The 18090-nt window shown below is 45.1% G+C and overlaps 1 protein-coding gene across 2 annotated transcripts in view; it reads left to right on the forward strand.

Moving 5' to 3' along the window:
- PLPP3 (phospholipid phosphatase 3) overlaps nt 1-18090 on the forward strand; it is an 89401-nt gene that overhangs the window by 57181 nt on the left and 14130 nt on the right. Inside the window, exons 3-5 of one of the 2 annotated variants that reach the window (XM_061411812.1) lie at nt 3722-4002; nt 4403-4460; nt 16020-16196. In XM_061411812.1, the coding sequence (XP_061267796.1) occupies nt 3722-4002; nt 4403-4460; nt 16020-16196 (516 nt within the window). The remainder of the gene's footprint in view (nt 1-3721; nt 4003-4402; nt 4461-16019; nt 16197-18090) is intronic. The other variant, XM_061411813.1, reaches the window with a different exon arrangement.

Here is an 18090-nt window from a genome sequence, read left to right on the forward strand (position 1 = left end):
GCAGTAAATCTGGAACTCCAGAGTTAGGTGTGTAACGTGTCGGAGAACAATTTAAGCCTTCGTCTCTTCTGCAGAAGTGAGGTATTTGGGCAGCCCGAATTTCATTAAATGGTCTTTTAAGGGTTAGGATTACAAGAAGCCAAACCTGGCCAGTTCATAATGATGATTTATGGCTGTATTGTCGACTCCCCGACCCTTCTGTACAAGGGGATGGAGAAAATACATAATTTGTTGCTCATTAACTCCAAGATCTGTCAGGGCTGCCCCAGAAGCCATGTGGTCCTGGAGTCATATGTCTGCTAAATGGCTTCAGCCTGATCCTGTCCTTGAAAATACACAGTTGCTATTCTATAGTGGAAATTGTTTTTAATAACAGAAATAATAAAACGATCTTGATGTAGTCTTTTGTGGGTCTTTGAACTTGAGAGTTGGAATATCTGGGCTCTACTTTTAACTGTCAGCTTTCTAGCCTCAAATCCTTCAGATAAGTCACTATTTCTCAGTGCCTTAGTATTCCCACCAGTAAACTGGGTATATTGTCCTTACAGGTTGCAGATTAAATGCAACTGTAAGTTGCAAAAGAAATATAAAAGATTGCTAGTATTACTAGAGTTGTTATTGGGAATTTGAGGGGCCATCAGATGTTCTCTTTATATCATTATCTTCCTGTGAGAGGAGGAAGCATTTTACTTAGCAGCTTGCTATTTGCAAAACTGTGGCATTGAAAACTGAAGTTTCAGAATGAAGGATGTGAGAGCTAAAGATTGTCCTTGGGGTGTAACCAAACCCTTTCTCCCTGAGATGACTGAAGCAGAGAGCTGACTCCCCTGGGATTAATCAACCATAAAATGATGTAAGAGATGCTGATCTGCAGTGGGAACCCACGTGTTCTTTTTCAGTATCAAATTGGAATCACACCCAAGACATGCCCATTTAGAAACAGTTTCTTAATCTGTTTCAGTGGATGGTTCAAGGAACTCAGAAGCCATCCTAGGGCAGGAATTATGCATGGGGTCTTGATTCTGTTCTTGGCTTGTGTCATCTCACAAGTAAGTTTCCTTTCCTGCTGCTTATTATCTTTGCTTTGATGAGAGGCTACTGGTGAAGGGAGCACAGGAAAACTGGGAATAAATGTCACTGCAGTTATGAAGGAATTAATCACGGAGTCTAGTGCCTTCATTTTGCAAATGGAGAAGCTGACTTGTCCCAGATCACTCAGTGAGTAGGGACTCGAACTCTGGCCCCTTGACTCCTAGTTTAGTGCTTCTCCCCCCATGTCTAAAGTCAAGTGAGCATGATTTATAAAAAAAGAAGAAGAAGGAAGAGAGAACATGATGGTGGTAATAAACATCTGGAACATGTTAGCCCATAAGGTTACACAGGGTAAAAGTATAAACAGGTTCAAAAGGGGAATTAGACCATGAATGGTAGGAAAGAATGCTGGGTGGAGAATTAGAACACCTGGGTCTAATCTTTAGATGTGAGTTAATTTGAACTTCAGTTTCTCCCATATATAATGGACCCTTTCATTTATGACTAGCTAGGCTTCTCAGATTTTAATCTCTGCAGCATGTTGTCAGAGGACTCTTGGTAATGTTTAGAGGACATTTCCAATTTTGCAATAAAAACAACCGTGTGGACCACCATCTTGCTCCTTCATTCACTGATTCATTCAGCTGATAGTCCTGCTGCTCTCCCAGAGAATGGCTAAGCCAGGATGCCAGACGGGGCTGGCCATTGACCATCTCTCTAAGGGAATCATATGATCTCGGAAATTCAATATGATCCAGGAAACCAAAGGGTGGCACTGAGAAATCACCAGCATTTATAAACACAGGATCACTGTATAAATGTTAGCAGCACTGGTAGCTGTTCTCACGACTGCACCTGCTTGCCCCTGGGCCCAGCTGGCATTTCATGGCCATCCTCCCCTCCAGACTTGGGAGCCCTGGACTTGGATCAGACGCCCAGCCTGGATGCCTTCCCCAGCTAAAAAAGAATGAGGGAAGACCATGAGAAGAGTGCCCGGATGTGTCAGTCTATTGCTTCCCTTGTGGCTGTGAACATGCTCTCTGTTCCCTGAAAGGGCAAGTGTGGCTCATCAGCCTTCCCTGTGAGGAAGTGTGAAAGGGACTTTGTGGTGAGTGATGAGTTGAACATCGTTGTCCCGGCACTGTGGTTGTGACCAGGAAGTGGCCAGGGCTGTGCTGTGGAGTTAAGTCAAGGACAGCAGGCTGAGGGGTGGTGTATCACCAGCGCAGAACTTATCCTCAGCTGTGTAGGCATTTAAGGTGTCTACCTTACAGAGAGTCAGCTGACCCGCTTCCCTGCCCCAAGCCCCCACCATTCTTTACCTGCATGTAGAATCAGGCAGCTTCAGTTAGAGTGCTTTTCCTCTCTGAGTCTCAATCTATCTCCTGGTAGTTGAGGGGGTGTCATAAAGTATATAAAAAATAAATACTGACATGCTGTTCATAATCAATAGTTGCTGGCTCTTTTTTTTTTTCTTTTTAAAGAAGTTATGAATCTCCCTCCCCTAAACATTAAAGAGTAGACACAGTGGGATGGAGGAAGGATATGAAAACCCAGACTTGCTCACTGTCTTTCAGGATGGAGGAGACAATGCAGGCACCCTTGGGAATTCACAAACTCTGAAGGGCCTTGTGTAAAAGTTTCTTGGTTTGTAGGCCAGTACTCTTCTCATCACGCCCTACTTCTTAAGAGCAAAATGAAAGAATCCCTTTCTGTGACCCAGGGCATTTCCAGCACTTGCCACGTTTCTGACTACCTCTGTAGAGGCTCAAGTTATTTTAGACGGACACCAGGTAGGTGACAGAGCCTGGATTCAAACCCAAAACCAAGTCAGGGAGCATTCACCCTTTCCCGAAGAAACCTCAGCCAGGGCCCAGTGTGGTACAGGCGAAGGCCCTGTGTAGGGTTTGATCGTGGTTGGTGATTCGTGACCCCCAGTCCTAGAATCTGGAGATTTGCTCAGACCCTCTGACATCTTGCCATGCTGTGCTGAGTCACTTCAGGTGTGTGCAACTCTGTGCAAGCCTATGGACTATAGCCCTGGCTCCTCTGTCCATGGGATTCTCCAGGTGAGGATACTGGAGTGGGCTGCCATTTTCTTCTCCAGGCGATCTTCCCAACCCAGGGATCGAACCCATGCCTCTTATGTCTCCTGCATTGGCAGTCTGGTTCTTTACCACTAGCGCCACCATGGCCACCCTTAATCATGATTTTGGTTCCTCGATAGCTAAGTCCTTATTTGTCTCTCTCTTTGGTAATGTGTGTGTGTGTGTGTGTATCAGTTTGGCCAAAAAGTTCATTCAGGTTTTTCCATAATGGAAAAACCCTGTTTGGCCAACCCAATACACACACACACAGAGAGATATCTATATCTTAATATATATATTAATATATATTTTATATATTTACATATGACCGTATTTGATTACATATATTTCTTCCTACAAAGGTCCTATATGACCATGTATGACTTTTTATATAAGGAAAAAATGACTGTGTTAGTATTTCAATCTTTTCTCCCACGAACATTGGTGTCTTATATACTTCTTGAATAGAAAATTGGGATTTTTCTAGATTATAACCTATAGCTATGTACTGAATATCTTCTTATGTCACTGAATATCCTTACAGCCTCACTTTTGTTGATGGATCCTGATGCCGCCTCACTTCCCTCTCCGTTGTCTTTCAGATCATCACAGGGGAATTCTACCGCATCTATTACCTGAAGGAGAAGTCCCGCTCGACGATTCAGAATCCCTACGTGGCAGCCCTCTACAAGCAGGTGGGCTGCTTCCTCTTCGGCTGCGCCATCAGCCAGTCCTTCACAGACATTGCCAAGGTCTCCATAGGGCGCCTGCGTCCTCACTTCTTGAATGTCTGCAACCCTGATTTCAGTCAAATCAACTGCTCCGTGGGCTATGTTCAAAACTACAGATGCAGAGGTGAAGACAGCAAAGTCCAGGAAGCCAGGTGAGACTCCACCCCCGTGGCACTGGGTGCACGCCTTTGCTGCAGGCAGATCAGTGAGTACTTACTTAGTACCACGCTCAGTGCTGGGGCCCTGATTCAGATGGATGAATAAGGCAAAGTCCCCATTCCTAAGGAACTCATGGTCAAATAGCTGACAGATGGTAAAAACAATTACAGTGGAGCTTTGTAAGTCCATTCATTCATCTGTTTTTTCTTTCATTTATTTGTTCATTCACGGGTGCTTGCTACGTCCTGGGCAAGGTGTCCAAAGCACGACCACGGATGCAGCAATGAGCAAGTGCTACTCCGAGGGTCACAGTCCCGGGAGGGAAGACAGACAGACCAGCATGTAGTGGGGGTATGAATATGGCCCTTACACAGCCATCTCTTGCTCTTGCAGGAAGTCCTTCTTCTCTGGCCATGCCTCCTTCTCCATGTACACTATGCTGTATTTGGTGGTAAGTACTTTGTCTCTGATTCCAATGAAGTCCAACCCCAGCTTAAATCTCATCTGTACATACAGCCCTTGTAATGGTTAGGGGCAGACTTCACTGAGGAATCTTTGAAAAAGAGGTTGGCTAGAAGAATTAGTTTCTATTCTGAGCCCTGCCACTGCGTTAGCAGAAGTCATTTCACTTTCCAGATTTTTCCCGTTTTTCAAATAAAAATAATATTTACCATGGCTGCTTGATAAGGATTGAGCACCCATTTTGGAATGATTAAGTGATAAAGACACTTGTATAACATTTTGTGGTAACAAGCACCATTTTCTGAAAATCCATTAACTCAGTTGATCCTTCCAGGGACTTTGTTATAAGTAATATTATCTCTACTGTGGGAAAGGATCACTAAATAAGGTTCAGACAATTCAAGCAAAGTGCCAAAATTCACATAGACACCAGAACTATCGCTCAAGTCCATGCCTTCTGATCAAATTCCTCATAATGTTCTCCATGCCGTGTCCTCCTCCATCGTCTTCTGATTTAGGCTTTAACTGTTATTATCTGCCTGCAGACTGATTTTGAGTTTTGCAGAATCCTTCTGCATCCATGAGCACAGGTGACCTCGTAATAACAGAGTGAAGTAGGAAATCCTCAGCCCCAGTGCTCAGACCTAGAGAGCAAGGCCCAGAGAGGATCACAGTGTGTTGGAGGGCCTTCAGCTAGTGGTGGACCCGTCTGAGGCCCCATGTTGGCCTTGCCATGGCCATGCTTCCTGGAGATGCTGGGACGGTTGGTGCAGGTGAAGCGCCCTACTCCCCTCCGGCTGCCACAGAGACAGACAGCTGCTGGTCTGTTTCTGTTTGTCAGTTAAATATGGTCCCCCTGCCTTTCCTCTCCCCTTGAAATGAGGTTCCTATGCCAAGGCACTTCCTGCTTTTGGCTGCTTTGATGGAGTTCAGAGTGAGAAGGCGCTGAGAGGTCAGACATAGCTCAGAGGAGCATAAAGTTGTTTGGAAAAAGAGCATTTTGCTTTCATATTTAAAAAACATAATTAAGAGTTGGAAGAAACAACAGAGAGGTTTTTTTGTTTTGTTTTTTCCCCCCAGTCCTTTCCAAGTCTGGAGGCCTCCAGGCTTCCCGTTACCTAGGATACAGAGCTACAAGGTGGGCCCCAACCTCTAAAAGCATTAAACAAGGATTTTTAAAATTCATGGATAGCACTTCCCACCATACTTTATTTTTCTGTTGTTTTTGTTTCTGCTTTGCTCTGAGGAAGGACAGTTTAACAATGATATTTCATTTCCTACTGCATTTGTATTTTACCCAGGTCTGGAAGCAATTTTACAAAATGTAATTTCACTGTTTTGTAAAGTACAGGTGCTGACAGGTTTCTGGTGCCTTCTGTGTGCCAGGCACTGTGTCGTGCTCATGCTATGACTCTGAGAGTCTCTCAGTAACCCAGCGAGATGTGTTTTGTGTTCAGTTTCAGACACAGAAACAAACAAATCTGAATTTAAGAGGCAGGAAAGGTATTTGAAGGCTGGTCTTCATGACCCGAGCCTTGTTGTATGTTCTTTTCATGGTGCTATGTGATAAAAAAAATCAAACCTCTGCAGGATAAACTTAAGATACAAGCTCCAGCCCTAATCCCAATGTCACTTGAAGGCGACCTGCTTTTCTCAGATCTGCTCTAATGGGTGAGATGCCGCCTTACCCCCACTGCCCATCACCTCCTGGCAGCTATGATTATAGCAAGAGTGCTCTACGGGGGTGTTGGGTAAGGCGTGGATTGTGACTCAGTGTTTATTTACATCTTCAAGGGAGGAAAAAACTATAGTGGCTAGAAAGAAAGAGAGAGGAAGAAAGAAAAGAACCTCTTTAATTCTTCATCTCTGCAGCATATTTTGACACACTCTTTGGAGCACCTGCACACACATATTCACAATTCACAGGCACCCACATATACAATGTGCAAACTCAGGGCTCTCTTTTTAGCTCTAAGATTATCTTGTCTTAAAATAACCTCTGAAAGTAAGAGCTGAGAAGTGGGGAGGACAGTGTCCTTCACCATGGCTCCTTTTTATGTGATGTTACACAGAAATCTCAACCCTTTGAAAGTCCAATTTGCAAAGCCTTCAAAGGAAGTTTGAAGAACACTTTGCTGCCTGTCTGGGGAAGTAGAAGATACTGCAGTCCATCAGAGAAGCTCCTCCCGCAGCTTTTATGTTGAGCTTCAGATTCTGGCAGCCCCCAGAGCCCTGTGGGATTTTGTTCAGGCAACCTGGGCTCCAGCTTCCTTGGAGCCTTAGGAATATTCCCATTTGGACTGGCTGAGTATGGCATTGCCAGTGTTTGCCTTTAGAGTCAAACAGACCTGGGAGATTCTGGACATGCTAATTACTAGCTATGGAACTGTGAGTTGGTTTCTTAGGTTTCGAACCTCCGTGTACTCTTCTGTCAAGTGGAGACAATCATGTCTGTTTTTGGAAGTTGGTGCCACTTTTCTTCTCTAGGCTCTGCTTTCACCAGCTACCAAATGTCAGAGTGGAATTAGATGGTGTCTACTGTCTAATTGATTTCTCAGTCCCTTGTGGTTGTTTTTAAAAGAAGTTTGGATTAGGTGTTGAAAGGGAAGATGGAAAGCAGGCAGAGACAATTTTGTCCCGATTTCCATGGAGTTCAGAGAGCGGCGGACCAGAACACCAGCCATCCCTTTGCCAGGCTGCCATCTAGAGCTTCCCATGGCTTTGGAGGGTGCTCTGTATTAGGTTTTGATTTGTAAAATGGATAGCTTGGAAAAACCATAGCTCCAAACACCAAATTATCTCTGGGTACAGAAGCTTAAGGATGAGGTTAAGGCTTGCCAGAGATTAATGCAGATACAAATCAGAGAAATCCCACAGCATATATAAACCTAAATGGTGCTCCCTACCCTTGAGCCCTGGTCTAAACTCCAGAGGACCACATCTGGATTGGCCCTGAACCTCCATGGTCAGGGACTGAGGATGACCTGGCTATCTGGATAAAATGCCAACACAGTTGGGGGAGGGAAGGGGGCACCAATTCACATAGCATATCTGGAATTACCTCTGTTGTACCAGGCACGCTGCTGCCTTCTGGGGCTACTAGATTAATCAGCCCTGGGCCCTGCCCTCAAGGAACTCACCTATGCTTTCAACATTCTTCATTCAGCACCAGTTTAGTGAGGAATTGCTTCCCAGGTGGAGCTAGTGGTAAAGAACCAGGCTGCCAATCCAGGAGACATAAGAGATGCAGGTTTGATCCCTGGGTCAGAAAGTTTCCCTAGAGGAGGAAATGGCAACCCACTCCAGTATTCTTGCCTGGAGAATCCAATTGACAGAGAAGCCTATTGGGGCTACAGTTTATGGAGTCACAAAGAATCGGACATGACTGAAGCAACTTAGCATACGCACATGCAAGCCCCAGGCTAGAGGTGGGAACGTAGTGACGGGCAGGGCATGGTCATGGCCCTCAGGGAGTTCAGTCTAGAGGAGCAGATGGACAATGACGATAGGCTGGTCCATGGTGCAGGAGGGACAGGGGTCTATAGTTTATTATGGAGACTCGCTAAACTGCAGAGGCGGGTAGAAGCCAAAGAGGGTGCCCTGTAGGGTAGTCTCTTGATGGTGGGAGGTTAGAAGGACATGAGGACAGTGGTATGGGGTCTGCACATGTTCAGTTGAGCATGGCTTTGATGGCTGATAGGAAGTAGACCATGGAAGGTACACTGAGAGCTGAGAAGACCCCGTGAGCATCAGCCCTGGCTCCTCCTTCTGTTGCTCAGATCAGGCAACAGCAAGTTCAAGTGAGGCCTTTCCTGGACTGCTGAGTTCCTCTCCCAGGAATCTGCACCTTGCCCTTCCACTTCCTCGGGACACTGTCAGAGAAGCCTTTCCTGGCTGTCCCATCTTATGCTCCCTAGCTTCCTTTGCAGCCTTATTTTTCCCCCCAGTTTCTCACCATCTGAAACAGGCTTTGTGTATCTCCACTAGATATATTACAAGCTTTGTGGAGTAGAGGATTTTGTCTTTTGATTTATTGAAGTCTCTCACTTCCCCAAAAACTGTCTGACAATTAAGAATGCAACAAATGCTTGATGAATGAATGAACGAATGGACCCAAGTAGTGTCTGACAGTTAAGTATGCAGTGAATGTTAGATGAATGGATGGATGGATGACTCCTGTATCTTCTGACACTTCCAGGCCATTCTGCTTTCCATTCCAATCAAAATTTTGTTCACCTCCTCATCACTGACTTATAGATCATGAAGGGCCCATGTGATGTAGGGAAGGACTTTGCTGCCTCTGAAGTATTTACCTGTGGGCTCTTCACTGTGGTACCCATGAGAATTGGTGTCAGAGGGTTTGTTGGGTACCAAGGAAACAGGGAAGTGGCTATGCTCTGACAGCCATGTTCTCCATCCTGTGGTTCTTAGTCATTGAGGTTTTGTTCAACATGTTTAGAATCCCAGAGCAGTGGGGTCTGGTATGTCCACGAGACATGCCCACAGATCCTGGGAGTGTCTGGTGAAACCCCTGCCAGGAACAAGATTGTTGTTTCCACGGGGGAATAAAGAAACCACTGGACCAGATGTTTTTCCTCTTCTTCCTCTCTGCTTCATCCATCCATCCAGCATTTTCTGAGTACATGTTCTGTGCCAACAGCTGGGGACACCAAGAGAGCTCACATTTTGTGAGGAAAGCTTGAAAAGTAAATAGTTGCAAAGCAGCTGGCTGAGTTCTCTGATTGGGGTGGACTGAGGGTTTGGAGGTCAGAGGAGAGGGCTCTGAGGCATGCTGAGTCAATTCACAGGCTCTGCTGAACTTAAGATCAGGTCAGAGACTCCTCTACTCTAGCTCTTACGAAAGCTATACATCTGTGTTTTCAGACATGCACACTTAAGAGGTGTGACAGGTGAGCTAGAGGAGCCTGAAGTTCTAAATGTCCCATTCAGTTTGTCCTTTAGTCCATGACATCTGTGTAGTCCCCTCAGATTGCTTCTCCAGAGACAGAAATCCAATACAGAAGACCAATACTTGGCTTGCAGAGCACTCATTCCCTAAGGAAAGCCAGGTGGTTCTGTGGTTAGAGCATGGACCTAAAAGAGGCCGCTCTTACTCAGTGTCAATCATGATCCACTGTTACCTTGAGCAGGTGGCATGGCCTCTTTGGCCTTGATCTCTTCAACTGTAAAATGGGCACAATGGTGTCTACCTACCAGGATGGTTGTAACAATTGTAGGGAATGTAATTTAAGGCCCCTTGCTCAGTGTCTAAATGCTGAGCAAACTGGTAATTTCTTTTTCTCCCCCTGATAGTGACAGAGAGCAAGACCTCTTTCCTTCTCAAGGAGGAGAAAAGTCAACTAATAACTCCTCTTTGTCCTGAATATAGTTGAATAACTTCCCAGTTCTGTACCATGTAGACTCACCAGCTCTGTGAACCAGAGTCAAGTATGAGCTATGGAGGAGATGGGAGAAGGGAGAAAGTTTCTCCCTGTGGATGTCAGTGATCTAGACAGACTTCCAGGAAGAGAGTGGGCAGGGACAGAGGAAGGACAAAAGCCTCCTTCTCACGCCTAGCAGAGAGCTCCCAAGAGCAATGGAAATGAAGCCAGAGGACAGTACAGACCTGTTTCACCCGTATGCAAATCATGTAATGAAACACAAATGACTTAGCAAGAAGCAGTGAGACTCACCCAGGTCTGACTTGCTGCTTCAGCCCCGAGCCAGCCTGAACTCAGCCAGACTTTTCTAAGGAGGTTTTGTTGGAATTCCACAGGACCACAGTTTGGAAGCTCGGACCAGAAAGAAGAGAGCTCCATTTCTGGAGTGAGTTCTGTGTGCTGGGGACTTTTCCTGTACATTGAGGTCGGGGGCAGATATATACTTTTCTACTGTATTTTCCATATCTACAATCAGCAGTTTTATTTTAGCAATTGGAAGAACAATCTTAGCCCCAGGAAAAGATGGAAAGATTATATTCTTTTGTGTGTGTGTGAAGGAATTTGTTTTATTCGTGTCTGTGTCTTTCAGAGTTTTGGACAGAACTGATGCTTACAACATTTTTTTAAATGAAAAAAAAAATCTCCTTATGTTACATATGGGAAAGCAGAAATTCAGAGAAGTGGAGTGCTTTGTCCAGGTCAGACAGCTGGTATGTAGCAAAAAAAAGATTCAAATCCAGTTGTTCTGTTTGCAAGTTAGGCACTTTCTGTGGCATCACACTGATGCCCAGGAAGTGGGTTCTCTGAGCCCAGAGGCCTTAACACCGTTGGGGAAATAAAGACAGAGAACTCAGGACCTTGGGGTTGCTGACCCGCAGGAGAGGTCAAGCTGATTTAGGCTTTCTGGTTTTGTCCAGTTCTGCTCACCTCTTTCTAAATCACCCTTTTCAGGGAGCCTGGGACTTCGCTGAAGCCCCTGCAGGAGTTTTGATTCTTGGAAAGGCTCCATGCTCTTTGGCCCATAACAGGGGATTACATCCTTGTGGCCGGTATGTTTGACTCTGTCTCCTGGATAAGGGCTACCTGCCCCTATGGAGTATGGAGCCTCCTGACCCACATGGCATTCCCATGTCAGATTTCCCAAGGAGCAGGGCACTCCAGAATGTACTCACGGATTCTGAGGGGGCCTGAGCCTCTGGTCCTGGAATGAGTGGCTCATATGAACTGGGCTCTGAACTGGCAAAATCCAATCCATTCAGCACTTAGATTGGGGTGGGATAGAGGGTGTTATCAGATTCTTTGATCAACCTCAAAGCCTGCTGCCCTCAGCTGACTTCTCATTTCTGAAGTAGTCACTGGGCTAAAGGTCATTGCACAATCTTTTTCTTTAGTGATTCACTTATTTTGGTGAAATCAACTACAGTCATTTGAGTCAGTCTCATCTATCAAGGCGAATGGGTGGTGTTGATTTCTAAAGAATGCCTTCAGTCCCTGTCTTCTGCCAGGCAGGGTCCTGTGATGTCTCATTTGATGCTGGCAACCCTGAGAGGAAGATCCTGTCCTTCCTGTTTCATGGAGAAGGAGACTGAGGCTTAGAGAAGTTAGTAAGGGACTGAAATAGGGGCCTGTGATGCTAAGTCATGTCTGACTCTCTTGTGACCCCATGAACTGTAGCCCGCCAGGCTCCTTTGTCCTTGGCATTTCTGGAGTGAGTTGCCGTTTCCTTCTCCAGAAATCAGGGTAATCTCACCCCAGAATTCACTTAATTACTGCTGTGCCCCAGCTGCGGACACCAGGCTTGATCCTGAGATCTCGAGACATTTCTCAATAAAGGTACTAGTTACCAGTGGATGTAGGGGAACAAGCTTCCATCTGCCCACTAATTCCATGTCTGTGTGTGTGTATGCTCAGTTATGTCCAACTCTTTGCAATCCCAGGGCCTGTAGCCCACCAGGTTCCTCTGTTCATGGAATTTTCTAGGCAATAATACTGGAATGGGCTGCCATTTCCTTCCCAAGGGGATCTTCCCGACCCAGGGATCGAACCAATGTCTCCTGCATTGACAGGCAGATTCTTTATCAACTGCCCCACCTGGGACTGCCTCCCAAAGGGACTCTAGCCCCATGGTGGCCCCCTCCTCCTTCCTAAGCACTCCCTTCCTGAAGCTATTCTGACGACACGTCTCTTCCTCCCTCCTTAAGTTCCTCTCACATATTTGTTCTTTTCTTGTATTAAGCTCTAGCCTTCAGTATCTGAGTCGGTGGATGGGGAGATGTGTGCCTTGTCCAGCTGGGAAACCTGCCCTTCCTCTGCTCCATCTCCATCTCCAGGGCCGGTGACTTAAAGGCTACATGGAGGAGGGCAGGGAGACTTGGAAGATTTTGAACAATCATTTTCTGAGGACCTATAGATTTTTAAGTTGAGAGAAATGAGAAAATCTTGAGGTTATCAGGTCCAAATTAAGGAAAAGAAAAGTGGTTACAGAGTAAAATCATCTGTTTCTTGGAGCAGTACCTGGTGCCAGGCATTTATCACCAATCTGTGCTACAGCCTATAAGGCAGTTGTTAAATTTATTTTACATGGGAGAAAAGTGAGGCTCAGTGAGGTTTATCTGATGAAAACCTGTGCCATTTCAGCTACCCTGTTCCCCCTTCATCCCTGTTCCTTGCCAAGACTGGCTGGAGGAAGGCTGGACCATGGTGGTCACGCTGGATATGGACTAGTCCTTCTTCCCTGAACTTGCCGTTGTCTTAAGGACCAGACTGAGTTGGGGCTACCAACATCATTCCCATTCTCACTCTCAAAAGAAAGAGATTCCTTTGACTCATGATTGCAGAATCTGCTGTTTGTTGGGTTATTTCACTAGAAATGAGGGAGTGGCCTTTGACCTGCACATTATTTTAGGGGGGGTACTGAGTCTCTTACTTAAAAAAATTTGATTTTTTCACCATGGCTAACAGTAATATTTCCTGGTTGGGATTCAATAGATAGATACTCTATAAAAATAATAAGTCTTATAAGTGATAAAAATAAGGATTTAGTATTTATCAACCTTTTTTTTTCTTTTTTTAAAAAATATAAATTCATTTATTTTAATTGGAGGCTAATTACTTTACAATATTGTATTGGTTTTCAACCTTTTTTAAAAAAAGACCTTTGGAATGTTCCATGAAGTATGGTTTGGGAAAGAAAGACTTACCTAAATAGAGGCCACATTCCTTTGACATGCAACCTCCGTCATGAATTGCCCCTGCTTGCCTCTGTAGCCCTGTGTCTCACACCCTGACACCCTCACACTCCCACTGGTCGTATATACACTTTTCTGTTATTACTGAACCTCCAGAAGTTCTTTGCAGCTCTGACTGTTGGCTTCTAAGCCACTGAGCTGCCTAGGATACACACTTCTCAATACATCCCCTTCAGTTTAGCTCAGTTCAGTTGCTCAGTCATTTCTGAATCTTTGTGATCCCATGAATTACAGCATGCCAGGCCTCCCTGTCCATCACCAACTCCCAGAGTTCACTCAAACTCACGCCCATCGAGTTGGTGATGCCATCCAGCCATCTCATCCTCTGTCGTCCCCTTTTCCTCCTGCCCCCAATCCCTCCCAGCATCAGGGTCTTTTCCAATGAGTCAACTCTTAGCATGAGGTGGTGGCCAAAGTACTGGAATTTCAGCTTTAGCATCATTCCTTCCAAAGAACACCCAGGGCTGATCTCCTTTAGAATGGACTAGTTGGATCTCCTTGGAGTCCAAGGGATTCTCAAGAGTCTTCTCCAACACCACAGTTCAAAAGCATCAATTCTTCAGTGCTCAGCCTTCTTCACAGTCCAACTCTCACATCCATACATGACCGCAGGAAAAACCATAGCCTTGACTAGATGGACTTTTGTTGGCAAAGTAATGTCTCTGCTTTTAATACTTATGTATCTTTAGGATTCAAATCAAGTATGCCTACCCCTTAGTAACTGACCCTGGTACCCCAGCTTCTTTCATAGGTCTATAAAATCCATAAGTGCACTTAAACCTGTTTGCATATATTCATCTATATTTAATATATTTCATATATTGCCTCTCGTAGGGGAGGAATGATAACTTCTCATTTCTGTGTGCTTAGCACTTAGCATGGTGCCTGGCTTATGTACTGATCTATTTGTGTGTGTGTATGTGAGTGTATTTACTTATTTGACCTTTTAGGTTAATTTGATAATAATTTTTTAAAGTTTTTTCTCTAAACCTTTTTAGGATGTTCCTAGGAATCTGATCAAATTTACGTATTATCTTTTGAGTTTATAAGTTGAGGGTTCTTATAAATGAGTGTTCTTAAAAATAAAAATTCTGTCTATTCAAATTGTCTTCCATGTCCTTTGTTTCATCCTGGCTCTATGCAGTTCTTGGTGAGCTAACTTCTACTTATATCATCAGCTGGGCTATTATGATGATTTTACCTCTTCTTTTAGATTTTTTAAAATTTTTTAAATTGGCATATAATTGCTTTACTTCTTTTTGATATTTAATGGGGTATTTTTAATATTTGAAAAATGACTGGGTTTTATCACTTGCTTAGCAGCCAACAACATCAGTACACTGTCTTTTTAAATTTTTTATCTGTTGTTCTTAGATTTCCCCAAAATATATTTATGTAATTTCATAATGATTATAAAGTTGCCTGCTGTTTTCCAGGTCTGGGTTTTTTGAAATTGTCTTCCAAGTAGTTGAGGAGTCAGTTTTAGGCATTCTTTCTACATGGGCAAGAATGATTCTGGAATCTTCCACTCTTCTGTCTCTCAGGTTTGCTGCTGGCTTTTCTTTCCTGACCACCCTGAGGAAGGTGTCCATTTGTCTCAGGAAGGGCAGAATCACTCCCTTGCCGCTGCCCCAGGTCTATCTTTAGGCCGCCGGCCCGCCCCTCCGAGCTCCTCCCCTTTCTCTGGTCTCCCAGCGCCTTTCTTTGATTTGTGTCGGAAGTTCCCCTTCGTCCTCTTGCCTCTTCCCCTTCATTTCCCAAGTTCCCACAGGAACCTGAGAAGTAGGTTGTGCCCAGAGGTTAGAACGGAAACTGCAGCAAGATAACTTCAAGGGACAATACCCAGTTGACGTCATTGCAACTTCTTTGCCTCGGCCAGAGTGGCTTTTCTTCTTCCATTTTCCTTCAGGTTACTCTTCTACCCCACCCAGTCCAGTCTCTGTCAACCTCTGTTTGAACGATCTCGTGCATTGTTTGGTTGGTTTATGTGTTTCCTCGTGTTGTGATGCAAAATCCATAGTTCCAGGTGGTGACTTAGAAATTGTTCTTTGTTAGAGTTGCTTTCATTTGAATCGGAAGCATTGCCTTGTGATTGTCATAATAACCTCCCCTGATCAGCATGCATGAGTTTCCATGATGCTTCTTAGAGGTGGGAAGTGAAGGAATTGTATAGCCATAATCTCTAGGAAAATACACAAATGCATGGAATGAACTGTCACTGAATATAAAAAAGAAACTGTTATGAACCCTGGTTGCTGCTGCTACTCCTGCTAAGTCGCTTCAGTCATGTCCGACTCCGTGTGACCCCGTAGGCAGAAGCCCACCAGGCTCCCCCATCCCTGGGATTCTCCAGGCAAGAACACTGGAGTGGGTTGCCATTTCCTTCTCCAATGCATGAAAGTGAAAAGTGAAAGGGAAGTCGCTCAGTCGTGTCCGACTCTTAGCAACCCCATGGACTACAGCCTACCAGGCTCCTCCATCCATGGGATTTTCCAGGCAAGAGTACTGGAGTGGGGTGCCATTACCTTCTCCATGAACCCTGGTTAGTATTCTTTAATTGGTTTCAATCAAAAAATGAGAAAAGGAAACTCCCATTTATGGAATGTCAGGCAGCGTGCTAAGGCCATTCTCTTGGATTTTTTTCTTCAATTCTCTCTAGCTTAGCTCCCTAGAAAAGCTCCATTTTTCCTAGTTTTTAGTAGAGGAACTAAGGCTTAAGTTAAAAAATGGGCTTGAGGTCAAGTCCAATTTGAATGCTCTTTCTTGCAGATGATTCCATGCATGGGAATTGACCTGGGATTAGAATGCAGGTGAGTGGTCAGTCACTCAGTGTTTGTTCTTTCTGTCTCCTCCCTCCAGCTGTACCTGCAGGCCCGATTCACTTGGCGAGGGGCCCGCCTGCTCCGGCCCCTTCTGCAGTTCACCCTGATCATGATGGCCTTTTACACAGGACTGTCCCGTGTGTCTGACCACAAGCACCATCCCAGCGATGTCCTGGCAGGATTTGCTCAAGGAGCCCTGGTGGCCTGCTGCATAGTAAGTAGCCTCTGGTCCTCAGCACATGAGCAGGGTCCTGAACAACTTGCTCATTAAATGTTTTTGGTTCAGTGATCAGAGCCAGGGCACTCTCAATCTTCTTCTCTGCCTGGTGTCCAGGGAGCCACCCTGCCCCAGGACCTCTTTCAATGAACTGAGGATAATTCCTGCTTCTTTCCAACCTGGAAGTTTTATTTTATTTTTAAATTTTTATTGAGTTATAACTTACCTTCCATACAATTCACTTGCTTTACTTGCATAATTCAATGCTTCTTGGTATATTTACAGAGTTGTATAACTATTGCCACAGGCATAGGATTTTTTCACCACAAGGCATGTGGGATCTTATCTCCCCAACATAAAGGGGGATCTTATGCCCCCTACATTGGAAACATGGAGTCTTAACCTGTGGACTTCCAGGGAAGTCCCCATGGAAGTTTTAATCCACCAGACTCTATAAATCCTCTTCTCCAGAAGGGTTAGGCTCATAGTTGCTATTGCAAGATATCTTAGATAGTATCCTACTCACTTACTCTATTCATGAGGGCATTTAGGGTTCAGGAGGGGAAGAAACTTGTCCCAAGTCATATGTCAAGAGTCTAGGTCTCTGACTCATCTGTTGCTCACATGCTGCTTTGGTGATCACTTACTATTCAGAGGCACTTCCCAGTTTCTTGAAAACTTTTACCCTTCTTACTGTGACCTTGGGCTTCCCTTGGAGCTCAGTCAGTAAAGAATCTGCCTGCAATGCAGGAGACTTGGGTTTGATTCCTGGTTCGGGAAGATCCCCTGGAGAAGGAAATGGCAACCCACTCCAGGATTCTTGCCTGGAGAATCCCATGGACAGAGGAGCCTGGCGGGCTACAGTCCATGGGGTCTCAAGAGTTGGACATGACTTAGCGGCTAAACCACCACCACCACCACCACCATGACCTTTACTGGACTTAGTCAGATCCTTGTCTCGGTGTTGGCTGGGTGAGAGAGAGCTTGGTGAAGGCTCAGCTCTCTCCTAGCCTGAGGGCTTTGTACATCAAACCACAGAGCTTCCTGGAGAATGGTCTTGAATGGATCACATTCTGATTTGCCCCATATGGCAGAGCTACCCCTTCACACACCTCCTCGCTGACTCCTGGTGAGGGTGGGGTGAGGCATTCTACCTCTGAGCCTCTGTGTCTTCAGGTATCTCTGCTTTTCTTGCCTGCAACAAGCTGTTTTTAAAAGTCAAAAAGAGAAGCTTAAAAAAAAAAATCTGTATAACATTAAATTTTGTGCTGGAAACTTTGAGGGGCTTATTCAGCCAACATGACTGAGCACCTCCTCTGACACCATGCTTTCCTGGTCTGTACTAAGGGGTACTTACCCCGGTCCAGCAGGAGTTCTAGAACAGTACTGGCTGGGTGTTCGAGTACTATATGTGCAGGTCGTATTGTTAGTTTTAACCCTTGTTCATTCCCGGTAAGAATCATGAGGCAGAGAGATCTATACTAGCCCCTGGTCCTTTCCTGGGTACTCAGCCTGGCTGAAGCCTGGTATCTCCCTGCACTAACCACCTTGTCTCCTATATTCATCACTCTGTGTTGAAACTGTGAACATGTGTCTCCCTTTAGACCTTTCCTCCTGGACAGGGATCCTAGTCAATATATGTGTTATTCTCCTTATGTCACCAACACCTCTCAGGGATGCTAGCTCAGACGAAGTGAATGGGTGTGTAATCAACAAAGCAAGGATCTGTGAGCTGATCCACTTTTTCTTGAGAACATTCTCTTGAAGGCAGGGGGATGGATAAGGCACAGTCCTTGCTTTCAAGGCAATCCCAGTTCAGTTGCTCATAGCCAGGCCAGGCACAGGAACTACAGTAGGACGAGGGGCCATCATGGGGACTGGCCAGGACACT

Source organism: Bos javanicus, chromosome 3 (genome assembly GCF_032452875.1).
Source record: "Bos javanicus breed banteng chromosome 3, ARS-OSU_banteng_1.0, whole genome shotgun sequence".
Lineage (NCBI taxonomy): Eukaryota > Metazoa > Chordata > Mammalia > Artiodactyla > Bovidae > Bos > Bos javanicus.